At 38.3% G+C, this 27742-nt stretch overlaps 2 protein-coding genes and 1 pseudogene across 2 annotated transcripts; all 3 read left to right on the forward strand.

Annotated features, from left to right (window-relative positions):
• The first annotated feature begins 11017 nt into the window (after window positions 1-11017).
• On the forward strand, window positions 11018-13342 carry LOC140937941 (beta-1 adrenergic receptor-like). Its single transcript, XM_073387502.1, has 2 exons — window positions 11018-12291; window positions 13230-13342. Exons 1-2 carry the CDS (start codon window positions 11400-11402, stop codon window positions 13340-13342), a joined length of 1005 nt encoding a protein of 334 aa, XP_073243603.1. The 5' UTR covers window positions 11018-11399.
• A 2862-nt stretch (window positions 13343-16204) lies between these two features.
• LOC140938595 (beta-1 adrenergic receptor-like) lies at window positions 16205-17639 on the forward strand. The gene has a single exon (XM_073388090.1). It carries the CDS (start codon window positions 16255-16257, stop codon window positions 17170-17172), a length of 918 nt encoding a protein of 305 aa, XP_073244191.1. The 5' UTR covers window positions 16205-16254; the 3' UTR covers window positions 17173-17639.
• An 808-nt stretch (window positions 17640-18447) lies between these two features.
• LOC140939013 (UDP-glucuronosyltransferase 1A6-like) lies at window positions 18448-26747 on the forward strand (annotated as a pseudogene).
• Window positions 26748-27742: the final 995 nt, after the last annotated feature.

Consider the following 27742-nt stretch of genomic DNA (forward strand, 5'->3'; position numbering starts at 1 on the left):
GTACAAATTTAGTATTAATTTGGTAAAGAAAAAGCCTGAATATCGAACAAATCCCGTGAATTATCCTTTTAGCATTCAGTTTATCTTGCTGCTCAACATGCCTAAGAACTCTCAGGCATAAGTGGTTTTCAACTCGTTCACTTCGGATTGTTTCTGTTTCTACGTCTTGTAATCTTCTTCTGCTGTTAAGAAGACTAGAGAAAACTTCCAAAATATAGAAACCAATAACTTTTGAGACAAAATAAAATATCCGTAAATCAAATGCCAAAATCAGATTTGGATTTCGCTTTCAAAAAATGAACATGCTGCAGGTGTCAATGCAAAGTTGTAAACAACTCAATAAGCAGTCTGTGAATGTGCGTTTAGGTCCACAGAACTAATTTTTCTTTTGGATGTCTTATCCAAGCAACCTCTTATGCCTTACATTGCTTGTCTACGAGTGTACTACAAAATGCTTTACTACAGTAAGTCTTTGAGAGGCGATTCTGGTAAATTTATAGGACGCTAAAATGCAAAAAATTCTAAGCTTAAATAACCTGGCTGGGTCCGATTTCTGAATTACAAAATGTTCACGTTTGCCGGCTCTTCTTTAAATAAACATAGTTTTTGAAATGACTTTGTACTATTTTAACCCGAAAATTATGATTGGGTTATTATAAAACTTTTAAAACGGACGAAAACTAAGCTAATAAACATGTTCAACGTAAAAAACTAAGATTTAGTCGCTTTTTCAACTTGGCTACCTTTACGCAAAAACAAAAGCAAGCAATGAGGCTTTTATTCGACATATTTTCTGAGAATTTTATCTGATCAATTTAATGTCTCTAGCATTATTTTCGTATAGGAATTTTCCTAATTATTTGAGCTTTTAATTTAATAATTTTGATACTTTATAAACTTCTCATTTGATAGCTTCACTTTTTTTATACACCGATTGAGAAACAAATTCTCTCTCGTTAAATCCTATTTTATGACCTATTTATTAGAACTCTAGGTAACATGCAAAATGATGTAACAGGACAGGCTTTAACCTTTGGTTCTAATTTATTTTTTCTTCACAACCCCCAGTAATCAGTTGACGGGCCATGAGAGAATATCGCCACAAAGATGCGAAAAAGTTTTCGATGAGTTTCCTTTACATATTCCTGCTTTATATATTTGTCTACACCTTACCTGCTTAAAAATGAAACTGTTGTTCGAGTGTCAGTCAAACTCGGGATAATCTTGACTTGCGAACCCAAATGCAAAGGTTTATTTCGCAATAGAAGAACGTGTAAACATCATCGAACAACGCAATGTAAATTGGCTAATGTGAAACCACGTTTCTTTCACTTTATTTACCATGTATTTATCTCAATTGCATACCTTGTGAAATTAGCCTCAGACAATTAGTTGCGACCTTTAACAGACTCAACAAGTCAGTATGAAAATATCTTAAGAGAAGCTGAGCTCTACACGTTCTATTTCATTTTTTCATATTGCCCTTGCATGTGTTAACATTCCATTTCTTTTTTGTTACAGGTAACTTCCAGACATGACGAGGAGATCATTACTTTTCTAGAGAGCAATTCTTTGATACTGTCAGTTATTACTGACTTATTTTGAGTTAAAATCAAAGAACACAGACTCTGGTAATGACACATAAACAATAATCCCTGGCAAGCCTACAAAACAAGAAAGAGGAACTCAGACTCCTTATCAAAATATGAAACAAGACAAAAACAGCTTTTCTAACGTAGGGAAAATTGCGTTAGAGAGATTTGTAATTGCAACGTTATATTCAAGCACATTGCATTGTCGAACATCATAATTTACTGAAAAATGGACAGTGATTTTGGAGCTTAGCTCAGTTTGTAATGTAATGAACGTTGAAAGATATTCTATAACCTTGTATTTTTAAAAGCTTTCATGGAACATAGATGCATTTTATTATGCAATGAAATGAAAATAGTCTCTCTCTCTATTTTTTAATGATTTCACTCAATTCCATTTTATTCGCAATGTGAAATGGGAATCCTATTAAAGACTCATTAAAAGGGGTGAGGCCGTTTTTACAATCCCCCAACAGGTCATCTCCACGATGACGCTGTTTTATTACTACGGCAGAATCCCTCAGGGTTTTACTTTCTTGTGAAAATTAGAGCTTTTGTTATTTAAACTTCGCTGGGACAACCAAATCTATAAAAATGAGAGGAATAGCAATGACGTCATTGTGTAAATGACCTATAAACCGTACATCAAACGATAAGCACTGTGATCTGTTTAGTTTTTTTTTTTTTTAGCCAGGCTTAAAATATCTGTAGATTCAAGGAATTATAACCTGTGCGTTGAGAGCATGCTAGAGACCGATTTTGGCATGCCCGGCATGACCCAGATTATGGCACTCCCGGCAAGCCAGAGAATTTGGCATGCCCGGCATGCCGGAGATTTTGCTGGGTATGAATTACTTATTACTAAAACCTAGGCCTCTCGCGGCCTGGGTGAGAAGGTCACGGAACCTCAAATTATGCTTACAGGGCATGCGAAATTCTGTTGCATGCCAATTTCAATGCAAAACCACTCTGGGGCCACCCCCTCTATTACCAGTGAGCAAATCATTGACGATAGGCATGGGAAAAATCCTTGCATTCTAACTAACGTTGAAAACGTAGCAGAAATTTCCTCAATTGCTGAGTCATGCCCTAGGGAGGCTTTAAAATACAGAATTTCCTGACATGAATGAGGGAATTTTCCGTAAACAGCATGTGATCATGCCGGCTAGGACGTAATGCCTCCGTATTGCCCCTTTTTACAGCTAGCTAGGCTCATTTTTAGGTTCCATGGCCTGAAATGACGAAAAATTCATGCCCTAAATGTAAATAGTCCAAAAACGTCCTCGAAATTTTAGTTTCCAAGCCGTTACATGTAACAACATGCTGTTGGTTTTTTTTCAGTTTTTGTAACACAAGTGAATCGTAACAAGAAAGTCTAAGCTGACAAGACCACACGTGCAAACAGCTTTCAAATTTTTAAGATCTGGTAGTTTGTAAAATCATACGACTTCGAGTTCAATTTGGAACTTATTTGCACGAGTGTGTTTTTCAAAAAGTGTCATAATAGTCCAGTTTCGAGTTCGTTATGACCGCTGAATTAAAGAAGTGAAGACGCATTTTTACAGGCTTAGCCTCCATCTGAAGAAATATATCCACAAATTCCAACGAGAAAAAGACCAGTTTATTAATCTGTCTATTGTGTATATTCAAATTTCAAACACTTACTTGCCGGAATTTGTGCATGTTTTACTTTATATCGAGGCTAACCCTGTGTTAATATGTCGTTGATGTTTGTATTCAGCAGTAATTTTTAATTCGAAACTGGGCTATTGAATGAGCCAGTAGGGATATACTATATATCTTAAATGTAACGAGAAAAGTTGTATGATTATTCATTGTTTTCGTGAATAATAGAAAATGAAAAAAATACTTGCCTGGTTTTGTTTGGACGCTTTCAGCGTAGTTGCTTGACTTATTTAGTATCAAAATCTTGCTTCGAGGAGCTGAATTGTCTATCCATAAATTATAGAACAGGTATATCGTTTCTCTTTTAATTGCCTGTCCAAAAAAAGGGAAAGGCGCACACGAGCCAAAGACCCAAACGGCCGGAGCTTATCGCGGTTTCACCAGCATGAAGCACCTAGGAGTATCGCTACTACCCCCTGGACGGGATGCTAGTCCATCGTAGGGTTACCCCCTGCAGTGTGTTGCCGGTACCCATAAATACACCTGGGTGAAGAGAGACAAATTGGAGTAAAGTTCCTTGTCTAAGGAAACAACGCGACGGGCGAGGCTGGAACCCGGACATCCAGATCCGGAGTTCGAGGTGTTAACCACTCGGTCAGAGACGCCTCCTTGACTGTCCAAAGGTGTCGTCGTAACTTTGAGACCTTTGGGCTCATAATCGTCCTCTTATTCGTTTTTGTTACTCGTGAGTCTCGGCGTAGAAGTGCTTGGCCGAGCAGTTTGTTGAGGTCGAAATGCTCGTCTCCCACTTTTGTACAATTGTTACAAAAAATAGTAATAAAATAAGCTTTGTACGCAGGCAATTTTACGTGACTCACAACTTTAAGGCACTTGCCAGCTTCCCGCCAGTAGATTGCAGCACCTGATTGGTACTTATATATCTAATGCTTATTATCCGAGAAGACTAGGCTAACCGTTTGCAGATGTTTTTACAAAGGCTGCACTTTATTCTCAGTTATTTAAGACCCTTAGTGTTGGTCGGGCCGGGGTTTGGACCCGCTACCTCCTCTCAGCAGTCAGGCGCTCTGATCTCCTAACTGATCTAACCAGGCGGCGGTATATGTAGTTATTGCCATTTAGATATTCATGATCATATTTTTCTGTATTCTGAATGCCGTTTTTACATTAAGATTGTACATTTGCATTTATTTACAAGTGCGAATGTGTTTTTCAGAAGTTGGGCGAAAAAAAAAGGCCTTAATAACGAGGTGACCATATTAACGAGGGTTTCTTTACAAGGAGATGTATGGTCGTTTTTCCGGGCTGCCAAAAAAGTGGCCGTAATAACGAAGTGACCGTATTACCGAGGTGGCCGTAAGGCGGGGTTCCACTGTATCGAAATTGCATGAGCCCGTAGGGCGGATGTAATGAAATTTAACAGTTATTGACCCAGTATCACGCGTCTCGACTGAGTGGGTAAAAAAGATCTGTACCCACTCGATCAGATATAATCATATATTTCTAATATACTTATGTATCTCTAATGTTCGCTAGCCTTTCAAAGCTCCATTTTCTGAGGTATTTGCATTTTGACGGAGCTCTCGCGCGCACGATGAGCATGCTGCGGATGGATGGCAAGATGGGTGCTAGTCACCAAAGAATTGCCGTTTTGCCGCGCGCGTGCGGAGCCCCATGGCTAAGTAAATCTGCCCATCCTAGAAGATTTTGTAATGACGCGACCGCATAGCCACCCAAGTCATCCAAGACAACTAAAGCGTCAATAACGACGAAAACGGAAAGCGGAAATTGTTTCAGTATCCTTGTCTTCTGAAGTATTAAGCTTAGATTAATTGTCATGTCCACGAATTTGGAAAATAGAGCAAGAGAAAGACAGAGAAAAAGAGAAAGTAGGCGGCAGACCGGCGAAGCTTAACGAGAAAAAGGGCGACAGAGATCTAGAGCGAGAGATAAACAACAAAGGAGACATTATTTTTGGTTATAAAAACAACATGGCAATTTTGTAGCGGTGGCGAGAAAATAAGAAATGCTAGCAGCTGCCAATAGGCTATTTGCATGATGACGTCATTTTACTACTACGACCAGAATCCTTCAGGACTTTGCTTTCTTGTGCAAATTAGGGCTTTTGTTATCGAAACCTCACTGGGATTACCAAATTAAAATATGAAAGGAAAAACGAAAAGGATTCTGGTCGTAGTAGTAAAATGACGTCATCGTGCAAATGGCCCACGCAAGGTGAAAATGAGCGGCAGTGAAAAAAAGTGAACGAAAACACGAACACACGACATTTGCTCCATAAAACGTGTAACAACGAAGTTTCGGGAAGTTTCACGTTGTAGTCGTGTAACTCAGCGGCAAAGAAATGTACAAAAAACGGTGTGCTGCACGTGCAAAGTTGCTTTTTTAGTAATTAGACATACTGTTGTTTTACACCGTTCTTCGGCGTTACCTTCGCTGCTTAGCATTGCACGAGTTTTTTTTTTTTTTTCAACAAACTATAAATATTATCGAAAGCTTCGCTTTTAGCCTTGGATAAATAACAATTATTCACTGAAGTAGAGGTGGCTAGTGGTGTATTTACCGGGGCCGCGAACGGTGAGGTAAATATGCACCAATAGCCACCGACACTGAGGTGAATAATTGGTTTAGTATACAGTATACTAAAACAGTGAGATGATTGAGCGCAAAAATGATGATTTTTAACTCATTTACTGTTGCCAACGATTATAATGACCGAACGGCCGCGGTCGTCGCTTTTTCTTGCCGAAAAATAAAATATTTGAAGGCATTAATTTAGCTCTTGCGGGGAAATTTCTTCAAAAGGAGTTGTGGATTCTTTTTGTATTTAAAATCATTCTGTAAAAAAGATTGTTAAGTTTAGTTTTTAGCTTTTTTGTGAACAAGTCAACTAAATAAAGTAATGCAAGACTTAAGCTTAATTGGTATTTGTAAACAAAAAACTTTTTCACCGGTTTTATCGATAAATTCAAGTCAAAAAGACAAAGCTTTATCTGTTAAAACTTCCAAACCGAACTTCGTCACCTTCTTCGTGTATTTCGGGAACAGCTTGCCTGATCAGTTGTGAAATTTCTTTGTTTGTTACGGCAGCAAACCGGGAAAGCATTTTGCTCCCAACTTACGCGAGTTTGGTGTCGCTCGCCCGGAGGAACTGGAGGTGAATCAGAATATTCACTGATTGAGTAGCCAATCAGAGCGCGCGCGAAACACTATCCACTGTTTCGGTATATACTAAATCTATGTATTAGAAGTAAATTGTAGTTATGATAAAGCATTTCCCGGAATCCTTTGAGTCATTAAAATAAAAAGCTAACTTTGACGATGTTATACCTAGAAGAAAAACCACAACAACATCCCATTTGCCATAAAATATCTTCCCATGTTACATCTGGGGTAATGGCGCCATCAGTCACGTGACTTTTGCGAAATTGACTTTTTTGTTGTTGTGACAAGATTTCATTATCGAGTTAAACACAAATAGCATATTTAAGGTTTTGGTTGTGGGGGACATTTAAAAATTATCTTTGTCTTTTGACCTACGGCACATAAAACTTAAGGAAGCAATGAACAAGAGCGAAAAAGTCGGGAGACTAGGCCGAGGGCTATAGAGAGTCGACGTTTCATCACAAAGCAGTGAAATTTGCAGGAATATAATGTTCTACCTAAAAATTTGTTTAACAACCAAAAGAGGGACATGACGTCATCAATCACCTGACCAGAGCGTTTTGAATATTTGAGTTCGGGTATAAAGTATATTTGTCGTCATAAATTGACAAGTTTTTGTTGCTTTTCATTAGAAATCTTTACACTGTATTGCCCCTGAGTAATTATACTTCCATTTACAAAGAAGAAGTGAAACGAAAACTTAGTCGGAAGTTTGAAAGCTGCGTAAGTTGACCGATATTGCAAGTTTAAATCTGAAAGGAGACTGCATTTTTAGAGTTTTGTAGAATTTAATCCTATTTTTACCAGCTCTTTGTTTGCCCAAATAAAAGTTCAACTTTGAAAAGCCAGAAGGATCTATTTGGTGGCCATATTGTTTTTCTTCTTTCCGGAGAGAGAGAGGCCATGCAACAGCTATTCTAACCCTAAAAGCCAATTGGTTTACTACCCTAGCCGTAAAACAGTGGAAATAATATTGAACAATAATGTGTTAATATTTTCTCCGACCAATGGAAAGACACCTTAATTAGGAGCAGCTGCTACTGTCTGGAGAAGGAGAATGGTACGGTTCAGGCATGAATATTTCATAAATTCTTCAACGGCTTTACATGGACCAAGCCCGAAGACTGTTGAATGGCTCTTTGTTTAGCTTCACATCTAGCTTCGATCAGAGGCCTTTTATAATAGTCATAGTTGGCCTTCATTTTATAACATGTCTAACGATCCAGATATGATCTCTTTAGACTTATCGATTATAAAAATATAAAACGTTGTTTTCCAAATTTTATTGTAGGATTTTAAAGAGTAAGAACGAAATAATAATTCGCAGAAGTTTCAATGTCAGGGAATGTGTCTTACGCGTTCACTCTTCTCTCGAATTTGCCATTGCATGCTGCCGTGTTTTGTGCAAAAAACAACAACAACAAAAAAAAAAAACAGGCATAATATCGATTTTGCACACTTTTCCTAATTTCTCCTTTAAAATGAATCGTTTGAACCGAAAACTATTTTTCCTAAAATTAGGTCACTAAAAGGGATGTTTTTGCAAAATAATAAAAAATTCAATTTTTTGACGAGTGCCTTGCGATTCTCGATTTTCTCAGAAAATGGCTTTTAAGATGTTCATTGATGTAAACCAGAAACTCATAAGGGGTTGAAACGTGTAACTCACGTTCAGTGCTCGTGAATATTCACTTTTATGCGGTGGTGTTAAGACAAGAGTTCTACATTTCAAGGTTAAAAATACACCGTTTAAAGACAAAAAGTGGAAGGAGAAAGTTAAAAAGAATGTTCAATTGTCTTTTTGTGGAGGAAGGGAAGCTTTTCGTAAAGAAATCGTCGATAGGGTTTTTTGTTTACGGCTGAGCGCATGGTCGGTTTTGAAATGCAACCAGGCAGCGAAGTTTTTGCTGAATTTTCAGGTACATTTTCAGGGGCACCCAACGACAATTTTCGGAAAATATCTGTTCGGAAGACGATTTGAGATCTAGAATTTTCGGAACATTTTTTCCAAAATTTCTTGCTTGTCTTCCTCTCCTAGGATTTTCGAACATCTAAAAAATGGTATAATTGCCCATTTTTAACCGATTTTTACCCCAAAAGGGTCACCTACGATTTTCGGGAGCCTTTTTTCTGGCTGAAATTTTCGAAAAGGTAAGTTTTGATCCCTATAATTTTCGAATCGCTAGACTTTCAGCTGGGAAATCCGAACAGATGAAAAATTTTAGGGGATAAAAATATGCCTGTATCTACCGTTTTAATACTAACAATGCTATGTTTAAGTGGTCTTGAACTATATTCTCGTTGGGTGCCCCTGCATTTTGCACTCTATGGCCACGAAAATTACGTTTTAGAAAGGTAATTTATGTATTCTTAATTTTTTCATAGACGTTTATACATTTTTCTCTTCGGCGCTAAAGAAAAATTACAAAATGCGCCGCGATTTGAGAAGGATTTTGTGTTGAATTTGCCATGCGCTCAGCCGATTTTACTTCCGTGTCGGATCTACGATCCAGATAGTGTTATGTGAATTGCTTTAAAGGATTAACTGTTTGGATTTTGAATAAAAATTTTCAAGAAACGGCTTCTCTGACTATTGTTTTGAGTTTGTTCATTCATACAATTAGCTCCAAACGCGATCGTGATTATTTGTACAGCATCCAAGCTAGCTGAATTACAGTTTAATGCTTCTCACATTCATTAAACGCATCACTTTTGCAAAGATATTTGGTTAAGTTTTAAGATACTTTTCGATACGCAGCTAATGAATTTTATTCGAAAATATGTTTTAATACTAATTCTAGACTTTTAATATGAAAACCTTAAAAGCCTTTTTGCAGAATAGGTTTTAATATTGCGCAGAGGATCACCGAGGTATCTTTTTTTGAAGTGATAACTTCAGGAAGTCGCGAGGTCGTCATACAGTGGGTTTCATAATGTTACGTTTGGTCCGGGTGGTAAGCCAATTTCCCGCTCAGTATTTCGGTAAGCTTCCTGGTTTCAACCTTTAAAAGCTTACTCGTCTTTGGGGAGTTTTTCCCCCTTTTGTCGGCCATCTTTTAAAGCAGACGCGGGAACGTACAACGTGAGGTGAAATTCATCACGTCGTTTACAAAGTTTGATTGGCTGGTTACCTTTTCTTCTCGTTCCAAATATGGTACTTTTGAAAAGGAATACTCACGAGCATCGGACAAAGCAAACATATGAGAGTTACACGTTTCAACCCTTATGGGTTTCTGTGTAAACTCCGAACAGTTTGCAAGATTTAATTCGTTTTAGTTCATATAGTTATAACCACTGACTGGCGTGAGGTGTTGGGTGTCAGTAAAACGCGGGGTTCGGGCCGGGGTCCGGGGTTTATCTTTTTTTTAAAAAAAGAATGCTGTTTTAGGGTTAGCGTTTGGGTTAGGGTTGACACGAACCCTAACCCTAACCTACCCCTAAAACAGCATTCTTTAAAAAAAAGAAAGATAGACCCCGGACCCTGGCCCGACCCCGCGTTTTACCATAGTTATTAGAGGAGACTGGTTATGAAAAGCGGCAAACATCAATGATAAAAACAACAGTGCTGCAGTTTATGTTGGAAGCACCCTGAAAGTGCCAGCCTTTGTTTTCTGTTGGCAAATTGTTACGGAATAAATTAATGCAACGTTTTTATTGGTCAATACAATCAAAATGATAGGAATTCTTTTGAACGTTGTGCACTTTCAGGTCCACAAAAACATATAACAAAGGAGTCTGACGGGTTTCATAACCATTCCACTCAATTAACTATGGTTTTACTGACACCCGGTGCTTTGTTTTTAGTTTTTGGGTTTTTTTTGGAACAACACCTGCCTTCGTTCGAAAAGCCAGTCACGTCTATATACATCTATATTAATAGGGTTAAAACTTTCTGTCACAGTCTAGTCTAGACTGTGACAGATAAAAGGAATAGGAAAGAAAAAAACCTTAGTTAAGAAAACACTGATAATTTTGCTTGTTTGGATTATTAGTTCTAAATATGTTCTTAGAGGCTCGCTGCGAAACCTTGCCTCTCAATTATATCATTTCCCAGTGTGGCGCATTCGTTTATCGACACTAACGTAAAATACTATAAGGGCACAAACAAATGATTCTCTGGTGCCATCTACAACTCATAATCTGCATCCAGTCGGCCAGGAAATACTATTTCGCTGTTGGAGGCACATCGTACTTTCATTAATTAGATTTAGTTTGAACTCTCATTTCTATTCATTCACTCAATTTACGGCGGTTTGATTGTTGTTACATATGGTACCATTATTAAGGTGCAAAATTATCGTCTCTATAGGGTTACGATCATAAGTTATGATGTAGTTAGTGCCCGGTGTTTACTACCTGCACTTTAGCTTGTGATTCAGCTAAAACTTGTAACATCTACTGAGTTATTAATATATTTTGTTCTGTAAACTGCCGTGCCATACTGTGACAACCACAACATCAGACAGCATTAATGACTGATAAACGGAAATTATTGATTTTTGACAAAGATAAGAAACTTGTCGAGCCTCAAGCAAAGCAGCTGCAAACCAGACGCTAAATTGTAATAATGGGTGACATATTTGCATCGCGATCGAAAAAGTAGCCATCATTTAAATCTAGCTAAGTTAAAAAAGAAAAATATCTAACGGTTCTCCAATGGTTTAAGACGTTAAAGTCGGCTAGCTAATGTAAGTTAATCATATTTGAGAAGTCCTCAGAGAAATCAAAAAAGTGCCTTTTAAAGTAAACACCGGATCTTGGGTAAATAACGGTTAGCGCAACCACGAATTACAAGGTAAGTGCGGTTAAAAATATTTTATGATATTGAACTTGCCTTGAAAAAGTTTGACTGTTACACAGATTTTTTCGTTGTTAAAAAGACCTTATGTACTGATTTTTGATTATTTTCAGATAAAAAAGATGTAATTTCAGCTTAATATTGATTCCATACAGTAACATCAACTAACTCAGTGAGCTAGCATGATCAACGTAAGCACATGTGAAAATGGGCTTCCAGCGTTCACGTTGGCGGAGAAGATAGTTTTATCCACTTGGTATGGACTCGCAGGAATGGCAGCTATGACTGGTAACGCAGTTGTACTGTGTTTAATATATAGAATTCCTTCGTTGAGAACCACTTCGAACTTTTTTATATCCTCGCTGGCGGTAGCGGACCTTTTAGTAGGACTAGTTATAGCTCCAGTGTGGATCGTTCTCAGATGTTGGTACACGGATGTGCAAAGCTATGGCGAAGCTATTGACTTCCTTTGGATTCACACAACGGTGGCTACTACATTTAACTTATTGTGTGTCAGTCTGGATCGAAATGTTGCTATATTCTATCCTCTACGCTACCAAAACATTCTCTCTAAAAGAAGGTGTTTTTCAGCAATAGCAATAGTTTGGCTTATGTCCCTGTGTCTTCCCTGCTCGAGGTTCTTGGTAGATGATAGCTCAGGCAATCTGGCCTTATGGATGTCAGTTTCAGTGATTACTATCTTAGTGCCCATGATTATCATTTTGCTTTGTTCCGCTCGGATTTTGAAAGCCACAAACAGACAATTGAACAGAATAATTCATATGAACAGTTTGCCTCATAACCAAGCTAAGGTTAAAAGAGCCAAAACGAACACCAAGGCTTCCAAGACTCTATTCATAATAGTAGGGCTGTTTGTAGTCTCCTGGTTACCAAGTTTAGTCACATCGTTTCTAAATTATTTTACTCAGTCCGGTTACTGCGGTCTCCTTTCCTACTACAACACAGTGTGGTTATGGGTAGAAGCGGTTGCATTCACTTCCTCGGGAATTAACCCATGGGTATACTGCTTGCGAAATAATGAATTTTATCAACATTTAAGTCGTCATTTTGGATGGAATCGAAATAGGATGCAACCGAAACCGTGTACACCGCCTAACGTGGGGATATCTAATGGTGGGGGTTGTGACGGAGGTGAGCGCTGTGTAGAGATGGAATTGTAATGATTAAACGATCAACATAGAAGAGATAAAAGACAAAGGATTGTAACACTTAGCTTGAATATCAGTGGTACTGATGAGTGGTAATTGTGCTTAACTTTCGTTTATTCCCCAAGGCTCAATGGAATTGGTGGAGGTGCTAGGATGCTTTACAGGACAAATCTTAAAGCTCAGCAACTGAACGCAGATCCCCACAAATCATTTGAATTTAAAGAACTATTGCTTCACTCTCACTGACAATTGTCAGTATTACACGTATTATTATTGTTTACCGTCCTCCTATTTCTGTGAAGAATGGTCTTACGCATGCCGCTTTTTTTTATGAATTTTCCGTGCTACTGGAACTCCTAGTGTTCTCTCCTGCAAATTTATTCTTAAATGGAGATTTCAATTTCCATGTTAATGATCCATCTGACAGCACCTCAAGTCAATTCCTGGACCTCTTAAATTGTTTTAATCTGGATATTTGCAATCTTTGTACTCCAAAACACAAGAACAATAATGTTCTAGATCTTATTATCATAAGATCAGGTGAAACATCCGTCTCAATTAAATTTATCGGTTCACGATCCTGTCATTTCTGATCACTTTGCAGTTCACTGCAGCCTGGCTATCATCACATCGCGCAGAATGCCTGGACATCATTAATTATTCATAGTCATCGAAGCGGCAAATTTGAATGCGAGCGTCCTTTGAATAGCCCAGAATTAGAAGAGAAAGAGCCCAAATTGGTCGAGTAGGGCTAGTAAAATATGCTTTTCTGTTTTTCAGAAGTTTTAATCTTAACTTTCACGCACGGCGTTTTGTAAAGCATGTGATGTATCAACACTTTAAGCCTTAAACGAAGGAATATAAGGAAGTATGTAAACACTGTTTTTTTAAACCCGAAAATTCGGAAAAATCGGTCGTTTTCAGTATGGACGTCACTTTTGACAGCGATTTTCTGAACATTTTCACCAGCTTTCATATTTTCAAGCGCGGTAAAAGAAAGATGGTGCCTTTCTAGAACCTGAGAATCCGTTTTAATTTTCAAAATCGGTAAACGAGAACCACTCGATGATCGATGCGCTCTCATTCACAAGAGACTTAAAGGAAACACTCCTAATTGTGTGAATGAACTTCTAGTTACAATTCTAACATGCATATGAAGAATACAAGTTATTTTGTTTTAAATTTGCTTTGTCCTAGATATAATTATGCCACGCAGAAAAAGGACTTAGTTTTAACATATATAATTTTTGCATCATAACTTATCACGATATTGTATTTTAATCTGTATCTATATCATTTTCAATACATTTTAATGACTTACGTTTATAATAGGCAGAATCAGTGTAACTATTTTTAATTTTTCGAGGGCCACTGGGTTATAAGTTGTTAATACTGTCATGTGCTTCGCTCGCTAAATAAAGTCACCAAGGGTGTAAACGTGAGTCGGATAGTCATTCGAGCTTTGTTACCTAAATATATTTCTTTAATAATAAATGGAGAAGAAAAGAATCATTCTGTGTTCGAAACCTACATTTTTAGTCGCAAATGACCAATGCTCCCGGAATGTATGCAGTCATCCGTCTCAAACAAACTGGATTTGACAATTTTTCAGGGAGACAATGTTGCCGCCTTTGCCGGGAGCATGTGCTCTCAGCGCAATCGCTTCGGCCCCTGCTAGCATCGTAAAGTGTTAATTACTTCTTTGACCACAACCACACCTCTGGGTTATTAAATATTTCCGCAATACATGTTCAGTATGGAATCTAGGCATTTGCTAAATTTAAGCGTCCAGAATGCATTAGATTGCATCTCAAAAATTTTCCCGGGGTAGCATGTCCCCCAAAATTCCCTAGAAAAGTGCGCCGTTCGCAGTCCTGATGGCGCTCTTGCGCCCATATTGCCACTTTATACTATTAAACAATTATTCCTCGAGCCCAAATGGGCTCATGAGGCCGAAGGCCGAATGGGGTATTGACTCAGAGGCCATGAGGGCGAGAGAAATAATTCTTTAGTAAAATCCAACTAGTTGGTCAAAAATATCGAGACAAAACAACTTTAGCTAGCAAAACGCGACGCAAAAGCCATTGTTTTGCCTGCGCTTTTCGCTACTAGTGGGATATAACATATAGCCTAGTAGTAGCTCAACCAATCAGAACGCAGCGTTGATAATAGACCACTAGTTGGATTTTACTAAATCTCTGTAGGCCTCATCTATCATAAAATCCCTGCCGACTTACCATCTCATATTCACAGCGCGCTTGTGGAACAATTGTTGATTATCCAGTAGAAATAAAAACATATTCATGTCGTTTTATTGCAGCCATTCCTACATTTGCTCGTGTATTTTTTATTGAAGAAGCAGAAAGAAATTACATTTTCTTTTCCATGCACATATGTAAATAATGTTAATAGATTTAATGCTTAATTCTGTACATTATTTATGCACATGAGGTACCTTGATTATAATATAGTAAGATTTAAAGAAAAAATGTGCGAAAATCACGTTGTTATGAACAAGAAAGAATCTCGTTATAATTTATGAGTTTTGGATTCTTAAGCCCCATAAAATCAGTAAAATAATAACGTGATCGACTAACACTCACACACATGTACAAATATAAATAGATATAAGACGTATTCGTTTTAAGTAGTTGTCACTCAAATCCCGCGGCTGTCTTAAGGCAAGTTAAACTTCCTATGCCGAGTTGATGACGGACCTGCGAAAATTAATTACTGAGAAACAAAGCAATAAAATAAATGTAAAAGCGTTCTAAGGAATGGAACTGCAAAGATCGAAAAACAGTTATCCAAATATTGTTCTGAGTTACATTTTACCTCCACATAAGCAAACAAACGTGCCTTGAATAAAATAGTTTGTCGTTATAAAGCGCCTTAAATAATTTATTGGTACTATGTGCCAATTTCAGCATTTACCTTTCCATTGCAGAATTGAATTGACAGAAGAAAAAAATTAAAATTCCTAATTCAAATGATAAGATTAAACAAAAAAAAGCAAAGGAGAGCCAAAAAGGAGCACGGATTGTTTTCATGTCAGGCCATGGTTATGTCAAAGTGTCTTTCTTTAGATTTATCATTCAAAACTGAAAATATCGTGACTTATGGATCTTCTATAAGTCATAAGTTTAGCACTGTGGGTTGCTAATTTGACAGAACATCAAAAGCGTGCGTAAATGGTAATTTTAAAACTACTCAAATAAACTGGACCTTGACCTGCGCGGGTAGTGCTACGAATTTCATTTAAATACTCCACAGATCACTGGTGAAAATAGTTTTCCTGGTGCTGACCAGAGACGATTTCTTTACTGAAGCTGCAAATGTTTGATGGCTGTTGCAAGCATCTAACTTCCCTTGCATTACCGACTGGCGAGGCAAATTTTCCGGCAAAAAATTGTAAATCATAATTAAAATCAAATAGTTTAAGGTAAGTTTTAGCAATGTTAGTACTGTCGGTTCTGAACAAAATAATACAAATTAGAGATATAGCTATTGACAGAATCACAGTCAAACGACTGAGCTCGACAATAGACGTGAGAAATTTTAACTCCCCTCTACAAGTTACAGGGTACAAAATATAAGATTTTATGATGAGGTAATTGATTAAATTTCTTATTAGCCTTCTTTTAATTATAACTGTTTCTCCAGATTTTATCTTCTTGTACTTTATCATTTCACTTCACCATTGCATTTTATCATCATTTTATCTCCTATGTAGGGCCTACAGCTACTGAAAGAGCTACCGTTTTTCTGTGCATGGTTTCATTCATTCACCCATTTCTTTCCACAGATATTCATTGCATATTATATAAAAGAACCACTGTCGACTCTAAAGAGTATATACTAATTTAACATGGCAACAAAGATCATCATGTCAACTTGGTGTGGTATTCTAAGTTTGCAAGCGATAGTTGGAAACTCGCTTGTATTGTGGTTGATAGCAAAGAACAAGTCACTAAGAACAAATGCGAATTTGTTCATAACATCACTAGCCGTGGCAGACCTATTGGTAGGACTTATCATTGCTCCAGTATGGATCATTTTTAGGTGTTCGCAATCCAACAAGGATAAATATGAACACAAGTATGCGTTTAGTATTGACTATCTTTGGATTCATACAACGGTTGCTACAACCTTTAACTTATGCTGTGTGACGCTGGACAGGCATATTGCTATTTTCCACCCTCTACGATACCAAAGCTTTCTTACTAAAAAACGGTGTCATGTGGCAATAGCCCTGGTATGGTTAATGTCCGTAGTCCTTCCTTGCTCGAGGTTCATTGTTATGAAGAGTTCGGCTATAGTGTTATTGTGGATGTCATTCACGGTCGTTACTGTTTTAATACCAGTGATGATTATTACATTCAGTTCAATTTTGATTTTAAAAGCTGCTGCACGGCAGTGCAAGAAGCTTATCATAACGAATAACTTTTGCCAGGGCCTAGAAGCAATCAAGAGAAGTAAAAAGAATTATAAGGCTACCAAGACTGTCTGCATAGTGGTGGGTCTGTTTTTGGTTTGCTGGATGCCTTGTCTAGTCACTTCGTTTGTGAATTATTTCACTCATTGTGGTCTATTTTGCTATTACAACACCGTATGGATCTACGTAGAAGTGACTGCATTTTCCTCCTCGGGAATAAACCCGTGGGTATATTGCTTACGACATGACGAATTTTATAAAGCATTGACTGCCACCTTTCGACCTCGAGGAAGACAAATTTCTTTGGATCAGAATCGTTTTCATCAAACAAAATCATGCTTTCAGCAGTAGAGATAGTTACTGATAAGATTGATCCGAAGCTTGCGTGCACCAAATTCTTCAATTCTAGGAGCGGTTTAAGCTGGCAATATTTTATTCCATACTATGCAGTCGGTCACGTTCGTGTAACCAGGTGGCTAAATGTTCATTGATTGTAGTTTTGTATAATAATATTGTCAATAGTAAACAATTCACAATGACGTCACTTTAGGAGGATCTTAGGGTTTCATTCGGATGTGACCATCCACAACATCGATTAAGAGGTGTGGGCTAATTATTCTTCATATGAAGTAATGCTTTTTAATATTTTTTTTCGGCTTACACTCCAATTACATTGTATGAATGTTGAGGCGAATGATTCCTGTGATGGGTCATGGGTATAAAATGTATTAAAATGAGCATGAACGAAGGAGAAAAACTTGGGCGAGAAAAAAGTGGAATCAGTATTGATACGTATCTGTGATCCACTTAAATTATGATCCACCTATTATTATTATTTTATTTTTTTAAGCCAAGTGTTAGGATTATTTTGGTTGATTTAATTGTACGCACCCCTTGCGTGCTTGTATTTTTTTTGTGCCTGTACCGAATCATGGGATTGAGAGATATCACTTGAGATGTAACCCTAACCCTAAAAATAAGGTCGCTGTTCGTTCGGTGGATTAAATCATGATCATAAAAAGAGTGAAAGAACAACAGATTAATCTTCGCGGGGTGGGGACGGGGGGCGGAGGGACTCGGGGGGTCGTTACCAAAAAAAATTTGCCATACGTTAACATGATTGAGGCTGAGGTACCGAGTCTGATCTTAGCTATCCACGTTTTTGTGAATCTCAATTGCATTGTCCGGATGTTTTTAGGGTGAAGTCGGTAGGTACCACACTGCGAACTGGATCAGTAGTTATCTAAAATGGGCTGTTAAAAGGTTATAACAAATTCATTCACATACGTAGTTTTTTGTAATAACTGTTAGTGTTTAATAGTTTAACTATAGTAAACTTCCGTCCTAAATTGTAAATAATTGCATTCACTGAAGTAATTTCTAATTTCATCTTGTAAAATTATGACATAACATAATTAGTTTCCTTTAGGCCTCCTCACCATTATTTTCTCCTTTTTGTATCTTTGTTGTTCTTTTAAATTGTTATACATTATCATTGTGTGTGGCAAATTAAATAAATAATAGTTTTGTTATATTTAAGGGATAAAGACCCCCAGTCAGATACTCATAATTTTAGCTTACAGTTGCTAACTCATAGCGATAAGACAAATGCTGGGTAGTGGTATGCTTTCAGCGGGTCGTTCACCAGTGTAGTTATAAAATAAGATCATTCAAGGTAACTATTCATAGGATTCAAGATTTTTCCATAGAAACGCACCTTTTCAAGGTTCTATAGCGAGCGTTACTTACCTGCGTGACAAATGTTTCTAGGGTCAGCAGCATGCAGGGCCACACAAAAACAAAAATGGCGTTGTTGGCGCTCAGTTTGCTATCACTGACTGTCAGCTCCGTTTTATCTGCCCGGATTGTTGGCTTCATGGCCCTTGGAGGATCTCAGTATATTAACATGAAGCATATCATGGAAGAACTGGCTTCCCGGGGCCACCAGGTAGATAAAGAGTCAGTGGTTTTAATATTCCAGAATATTCATGCGACACATTCAAGTTGTAAGCTTAATACTGCAGAGGGCTTCATTGATACAATCTCTTGAAAAGATGTCCCAAATACTAAAGGGGGTATTATTTTGTTAGATTATTTCTTTCCTATTTTAAAAGGTTTGTAAACAACGTTTGATTTTAGGAAAGGCCACTTTAATGAAAAACTCATCGATCAGGTTATGGAACATCAGAAAGCCGATTCGATCGCATAATTTATCTATTGTTTTTACTCTCATATTTCATGCAAATGACTGTGTGCGTTTTCATGACTTAACTGGAACGGACAGTAGTTTCTTGCTAAGTAAAAATTAAAAGCATTTTAATGCCTTGTCCTACGAACAGGGGCACCCAACGAGAATTTAGTTCAAAACCGCTAAAACATAGCATTGTTAAACGTATTTTGGTATTTAAACGGTAGATATAGGGATATTTTTATCCCCTAAAAATTTTTCATCTGTTCGGATTTCCCAGCTGAACGTCTAGTGATCCGAAAATTATAGGGATCAAAACTTACCTTTTCGAAAATTTCAGCCAGAAAAAAGGCTCCCGAAAATTCTAGGTGACCTTTTTAGGGTAAAAATCCGTTAAAAATAGGCAATTATACCATATTTTAGATGTTCGAAAATCTTAGGAGAGGCAGGCAAGCAAGAAATCTTACAACAAATGTGCGAAAATTCTAGATCTCAAATCGTCTTCCGAACAGATATTTTTCCGAAAATTGTCGTTGGGTGCCCCTGTACGAACAGCACAGGTGCTCCTAATTATTAATTACAATCTTGCGTGACAAACCGGTCGGCAACGCAAAAGTTTTCCCACACGCAAATAAATGATTGCCACCGACCATAAACGTACTACAATGTAGATATCGGCATCTGTATGATTAATATCGGTCAGCTTAAGGTGATTTTACCCAGGACTATTCGCAACGACTATGTTTAGCGCAAAACCGCGTTGCAATGTTGAAACAGTGTTGCAACCATGAAACAATGTCGCAACAAAGTTGCAACGCTGGGCTGCGCTAAAAATCGTCGTTGCGAATCGTCCCGTGTAACATCACCTTTAGAGCAGCAATCGGTACTGACATTTAAGGTGATTCCATAGTAAAAGAACGTAACATAGATTTTAGCTAAAACTTGGTACACTGATGTAACAAGTCAAGAAGATGATAAAAAAGTAATAAAAAGTGGGGGTCACCGTGCTCGTTTTGACGTCACAATGCTGACAAATACGGCTATTTAGGACCCTTTTACAAAAACCGCGGGCAGCGCAAAACTAGACAAAAAGGAGAGATTTTTTCGATGATGCATGTGACATCACACAGAATTTGACTTTTATGTATTGTTTATCCACTTACGTACCAGAAAAATGCCCTTTAATGCCCTTGTTTTTACTTCACGCTCCAAAGTAGAATTAAATTGGACGCGCGCTTTTCGACCCGTGATGGCTCAATCCGTACAATTTAGTAAAATTGCCAAAAAACTGAACATAGATTTGTGCCAATTTTTTTCTCATCGAAAGGAAGCACTGTCCTTATTAAAATCATGAAATAAAAAATGGGGGTCACCGTACTCGTTTTTGCGGTAGAGCTGCAGAAAGTGCGCACCAAACGCATTTTCTCCGATTTTTGAGAGAGGACTAAGGCGAGTTTCAAAATAGAATGTATGTGAAAAGGGGAAGAAAGTATTAAAAAGTCCGTTTTTACAGAATTTACATCGAGATATCACATTTAGGACACAATGTGATAAAGAAAGTGTTTAAATGAAAATCAAAGTGAGTAAGCACAAGTTAAACAACCACTATCGCGGTTCTCCGAGAGGAGGTCGAACTCAGCAACACGCGTACTGCTTACGTTATGCACATTCGCAACACATTGAGTCTCACCTCGGCAAGAAACAACAGCAAGCAAAAATTCCAACAGCGTTTCTCTTCAGTCAACTTCATTTTAATAATATTACTTCACATGCTCTTTTTTACGGTGGCCATCTTGTTATGCGCAGTAAGAGATGCGCAGTGCAAAACTAGGGAATCACCTTAATGTAAATGCTTGACTTGAGTCACACGCTACATGTTTGTCGGTTTTTCTCATAAGTTTGGCTCCAAGACTGATTATTTTTTAGAACATTCTATATGACATAATTTACTCCGCAAGCTGAATCTATTGGAGACAAAATTAACGGGCTACTTACAGGCTTAAATATGTAGGGACAAAATTCAATGGAGTGCAATGTTGCGTTTACATTTCACGCTTGTGAAATGGGAAAAAATAAACGCAAGCGCAATGCAAGGAAAAAATGTTTTTCACCGCCTTATCTAAAGTAATTATTGACTTGAACTACTGCGAATCAAAAACGTTGCTTAAAGAAATAAGTCACTTTCTTTCGATTCATTCAGTTGAAATAACTGGTGTCTGAAATATAACTTGTTGTAATACCCAAAATTGAAAATAAACAAACCAATCACCTGACATTTGGATTTACTTTGATTTAAGGTCAATGCGTGAGTGGAAGCATCATCGGAGAACTCGTTTGTAATTCATAGATTACTTTTCGTTTGCATACTTGCTACACAAAACTATCTATTGTTTAAAAACGAGCCTGTATTTTTGGTGGATTAGCGTGTATAAATTCAGAGCCACACTGCGCACCGCCCCTTACACATGAAAGCACCTATATTTGGTTTCACGTGACTAATCGCTGACAGGGACTCCTCTCGCGAAAAGGAGACCAATCATGATTTCACGGTGGCTAGCACAGCAGAAAAAAGACAAGGTAAGCAAGGTAACTCGTGCTACTGTATATTGGTACCTGTTGAATTTTTATTCGAGCCTTGCCAAAATGTTCGCTTGTGTAGATGATTTAAGGAATGGTAACTGGAAAGTAAAATATTGTTGTCCATAAACTATACTGCGAACGTGGTTCAATGGACCGGTTTTATAGACAGCGTGAGTGGCGCTGGTGTCTACCCACAATAATTGGGTCAGAGGGCGCTTAAGAATTAAAAATCTACGTTTAAATGAACTTGAGTAGATAGGTGGAGCTTGATTGTCCACTGGAGGTGGTCCTGAATTGGTCTGTTGTTGACAATGACTGACGCTTCGCTGCTACTGTAAAATACTTTTTTTCTTATTAATAGGTGTCGCTGCTGGTTCCATCCTCCCAAAAAATTAAATCAGTGAGAAGGTGCCACACAAAATGTACCAGGTTCCTCTCAAACCTGACTACCTCGACGCTTTCGTCAGGCTTGAAATGGAGGGATCTTGGTTTCAGGCCATTAAAAGAGGAAGGGAACTCCAAAGTATCATATGCGAAGGGGCTTTAAACAGCTCAGAAGTACTGGCGAAGTTGAAAGATTTTGACTTGCTCGTTTACGAAACTCCCATGGGAATGTGCGGTCCGCTGGTTGGTGAGCTTCTTGGCATTCCGCGAGTGGAAATTTTGATCTCCTCACCGAACACCCCGTTTGGTTTTGACCACATGTTTTCCATGCCTGTCTCCTATGTCCCGCTGAACATGCTTGGATTCTCTGATGAGATGACGTTTATGGAACGAGTTATTAACTTGGTTTCGTATCTTAGTTGCAAGCCATTGTTTGATGTTGTTTTCGGCACTATACTGAATAGTCTCAAGGTTAAGTACAATGTTAAACCTGAAAGAAGTTACCAGGAAGCTCTTGGGGATGCTGAACTGGTTTTGATTGCAGCAGATTTTGCGTTGGAGTATCCTCAACCTCTGTTACCAGGTATGAAATGCCGTCTATCATAAGTAACGTATTCGAAGTAAACCACAGTGCAACTATACTCGATTAATTTTTCCCTTTGGCTTCAATAGGACATGTTAAAGGTTATTGAAAATTCCTTCGCTGGCTTTAAAAGCTTACAATCCTTTCCATTAGACTGCGAGCAGTCTCTCTTTTTCTTCAGATTTAGTTAGCGGGGTGCGCTCGCGGGCGAGCGTCGAGCAGCGAAGCCGCGAGACGCGAGAAACGAGGGCGGCAGCCCGAGAACAAAAAAGAGAGACTGCCCGCATAGCCAGAGCAAATGAGCTATATGCGTTGGCCTCACAGCACAAAATACGATTGGCTGATGCGTGAAGCGTTGACAAGGAACTGTCAACAATCGAAACCATTGACAAGTTGATGATGGCTGAAGCACTGCAGGAATGTTTTACATGTTCCCGAAAATAGAAAAAAGAATTAGATATAGAGCAAAAAGAAGCATTAGAAGGTCTCATTTCTCCGGGTACGTGACGTGATCGCAATTTAAATGCTCAAGGCCTCTCTTCGTTGACGAGGAGCGCTTTTACTGGAAGACTGTTAGACTGTTTATTTTAAAAAGCTACTACCAAATAATTACCCACTACTAATTACCGACGGATGCACTCCAGGTCAACGAGCAAAAAACAAATCGACGCCCGAAGAATGATTCTGAGTGACTTGCAGCGCAGCGCTTAGTTTTAGTTTAAGCCGTATTAGGACATGTACAACACTACCCGGTGAGAATTTAACATCCCGCAAACAAGAAAAGAGCTAGGCCCCGGGTTCAAAACATAAACAACAGGAAATGACTTATTAATATGCGAGAAATAGACCAGCTTCATGACCTCTAAATGTGAGACTAGCGCCAAAATTAAGATTTGTTCAGTCATTTAGTTTAGAATCGACTCTATGCACTGCATCAGCCACGCGTTAAAAAGAAAAGAAAAAAAACCTCTGATGTTCAAGCAAACTCTATGGTCACGTTTCACTTGCTTAGCCTGTCAACACTTCAGTTTTCACGCCAAAAAAACACTAGACCAAAAAAGATCATTCTCTCTGGCTTTGCGGGTAGTCTCTCTTTTTTCGTACCTCCCGTCTGATATCACTCATCCCTGTAAAAAAATATACGGGGATGCAAGATACGGCTCCCATAACATCCGTTCACCCGCGGCCCATACATTCAGGCTCCAGTCTGTACTGAGAGTGCTTTCCTCTACCGATTTACCTTTGCGCACCAACATAGCCGCTGTTTGCTAATTGTAACACACCAGTATAGCCGCTGGGACGTCATGTGAAAAAGCTCCATTTGTGTCCCAAGTTTCTGATTGTCATAGTTTTTTTATTTCTTCAAAGATTTGGAGGAGTAAAAAAGTCGATGGTGGTGTGATACCTCATTTAAGCCGTAGACGTTCACTATGATTTAGCTTATTTCGGTATTAGATATATATACTTCTCCCTGAAGTGTTTTGTGGGATGGGGCGTTTGCTATTCACCCATGATTTCGGAAATGTCGATGGAAATCTCCATCGGATGAAGGAAGCGTGTTATTCAAGGTCCATTCGTTCCCTTCCACTAAAATTCATAATGGCCGTACATACATGGTACGGAAAAACTCGAAACTGGTGAAACGATGGAAAACACGTTAATGGAACAGGAATTTCCACTGAAAAAGTTTCCAGGGGAAAAAGAAGACTATCAGTTAAATTATGTTTTATTAATTCCACTCATCCCTAGGAAATTTCCAGCGGTACGCCCGAAAAATACCTGAATTTTCCGTATCTCTTGGTTAAAATAGAAGGCGTCCTTTATTAACAGCTCACCGGATGGTTGGACCACTTAATGTCAAAAGTGATGTTAAATCTCTACCTCGTGATCTCGAAAAATTTGTTAGTGGTTCAGGAGGGCATGGTTTTATCATTGTTTCCTTTGGATCAAATGTGGCTTCCATTCTTCCTCGAGACCTTGTAGATATGCTTGCAACAGCTTTTGGAAAGCTAAAACAGCTGGTGTTGTGGAGACTTAAAGGTAACTTATGTATATTTGTAAATTATCCTTGGTTTTGTGTGAAATCAGTAAGATATGAGATTCTCTTGTCAGGTCATCAAGAATTTACTGGCAAATTCTTTCTTGCAGGCTACATCCCTACCTTTCTTGCTAAAAACATCAAAGTTATGGATTGGTTACCGCAAAATGATCTATTGGCTCACAAAGATATCAAGGCGTTTGTCTCACACGTGGGTCACAACAGTCTGTATGAGTCTGCATATCACGGGGTTCCCTTGGTCTGTTTCCCACTGTTTGCAGAGCAGCATGCAAATGCCAAAAAAGTGGAACATTTTGGACTCGGTTTAGCAGTGTATCACGAACATACTAATGCCCATCTACTTTCTGAAACGATTAAGCTGGTTGTAAGCGAACAAAGGTAATTTCCATTTCCTTTTGAATTTATTTATTAACGATTCGTCCTTTGAATGGACAAAAGCGTTTGAGTGTCGAAGGCTGAATTCGTTGTACTGCACCAAATAGTTACGTCTAGTCATAAAGAAATTAAATTTAATACTCTTTAAATGATGACTCCATTGGACGTTTCAGTGGCCAATAACCTTTTCACTTTGGTTGCGAAGTATCTTACTATTAGCAGCTGTTTTAACACAGAACTCGTGTGATACACTTAAAAGTTTCGGATGAAGTAAGTTTTTCTATTCCTCCGTTTCCACAGCTACGTTTTTAACGTTATTACCGTCTCTATATTTCCTCCTCAATTTCTTTGAAATGTGAAAGCTGATAGACTCGTGTATAGTTTGCATTACAAAAGTAACTGTTACTTGTCTTGAGTTTTGACCGCGCACTGCTTGTCTTACGTTCATTACATCAGTTCACATGAGCTGCGAGCTGAATTTGAAATCGACTCATTTGAAGTGAAACGTTGACCCAGTTAAGTTCGGCTCTTTTATTCTGATTTGGATCGGCTGAGGAGTTCTGTGTCTGGCCAAGTCGCTAAACAAATAGACCTGCTCGCTTATTTTGGTCGATTCAAGCTGTAATTAAGCACGACTCATTTGAAGGACGGCGTTTGACCTATGCCTTAAAGGCTACCAATTCCCAAAGGAAGCTTTGCAGTAAGGTATATGCCTTCTGGAAAACTCCGTTAACTACTATTCGCACCAGCCCAACCTGCAATTCTACTGTGCTAAAACATTTCTAATTATACCTTCCAGACAAACTGTACCACCACCTCCACCACCAAATTTTGCAATTCTTAAACATTAATCGTCAACCATTTAGTATAGTTCATAGGTGGATCGTGGATGGTGCATGGACGCTTCATAATCCTTTACACAAAAGGAAGTATATGACTGGTTTCATACAGTAGACTTGTTCGGATACAACATGCCAATAATATTAAAAGAAAGTTCCTCTTCTCTAGATTCAAGCAAACTGCAACGCGTATATCCAGCTTGTTAAAAGACCGTCGACGCACTCCTCTACAAGAGGCCTGTGACTGGATAGAGTATGTACTGAGACATGGAGGAGCCAAGCATCTTAGACCTCAAGTGTTTTACATTCCTTGGTATCAGTATTATTTGTTTGACGTCATTGCTTTTATTGTTACGGTGATTATTTTGGTTGCTATAGGGATGAGGTTGATATGTAGATTCATTTGCGGTCTGTGCTGTATGAGAGAAGGAAGCAAAGAGAACAGGGGGTGAAACGAATCAGAGTGGCTTGGAACACTGAAAAGTCAATGTTTAAGAAGGTATAATTGTAGTCACGGTTTGGCTTTGAAAAACGGAGACAACTGTCTGCAAGGTGTGTCATTTTTATATGCAATGTAATGTTAGGTACCGTTTTGGTGCCCACAGTTTTAGCTATCGCAAATATTACCTAACATAACATTACGCATAAAATATGACACACCTTGCAAAATATTTTTACGCCTGTTTCCTAGACGCATTACCACGTGGTTTGTCCTTCCTATACACAAATCCGTAGGAGTTTTGTATCCAGTGTAAAATTACGTTCGTTGTGGCTATATATACAAGCATTTTTAGTTGCATTTTAAAACTCCCTGATAAAGTCCCTAAAGATAGGGTCGGTTATTTAAAGGGGTTTAGCCCGAATTTAAAAATACCGCGTTTTAGCCATGCATTTTCAGTTTGCTCGACGCTTTTATCTAAACACCATTTATCGCGAACAACTTCAATAAAGCATATAGCGTAGACTGGAGAAGCACTTATTTTCGTAAGTAAATCCATTAACAAATTATCGTCGCCGAAACGTCATGTTTTCATCCGGTTATTTTCTGTGCTGTAATGTTCTTCTTCTTTTTTTCTAATATAATTAGTTTCTCTTTATTTAATATCTGTTTAAACTTTAACTGAGATATTTTTATTCAGACTGGGTGAAGAAATTGGTACTTGATCCTGTCATCATGGTTGAAACAACACAAATCAAGATACTTTGTCAGTGCAAAAATTTTAACGTAAAACACAAGCTTTCAATTTCATCGCCATACTTAGATTCCCAGTCCGACAAAATGGAAAGCTTGTGCTAGGATGATTCTACGAACAATTCCTGAGGATAAGATGCCTTTGTATTTTGTTGTCTTGGATTTTGTTATACACCAGCTTATTCGTGTTGTATATATCTTGGACAGACTTTACGTACAGTATATGTACATCTCTTTTAAGGGATTTTTTTGTATTTTGTTCAAATATACCATTTTCGTATTCTCCGCAAAACGCGAAAAACTAGACTCGTTTGGGATGATTCCTTATTTTTAGATCACTATACAGCCTACAACAAAATAATAAGTAACAATCTTTAAAACGTCGTCGTTTATATGTAGAGAAAAGGTGTCACCAGGTAGAAGGGTCACCCGCCTGTTTGAGCTACCCTGGCAAGCCAACTTTTCCTACATTCCCTCATAAAACTTGGCAAACCGTTTACATGAGAAACAAAAGGTAGGCTCGGCTAGCTTTTACGATAGTTGGGTCACCCACCTGGTCGGGCAAACTTTTTTCCATTTAAAAATCTTCGCTCGCCCAGCTGGGCAAACTTGATCAAGGCAGGACGATCAGAAGCATGTGCGAGCTGAGCGTAGCGTTGGCTCAGGCAAAGAGCTCATAGAAGCTCTCTCTAAAGTTGACTCGGCTGGGAGGTTTACTCTC

The sequence above is a fragment of the Porites lutea genome, chromosome 5 (assembly GCF_958299795.1).
Source record: "Porites lutea chromosome 5, jaPorLute2.1, whole genome shotgun sequence".
NCBI classification, from domain to species: domain Eukaryota; kingdom Metazoa; phylum Cnidaria; class Anthozoa; order Scleractinia; family Poritidae; genus Porites; species Porites lutea.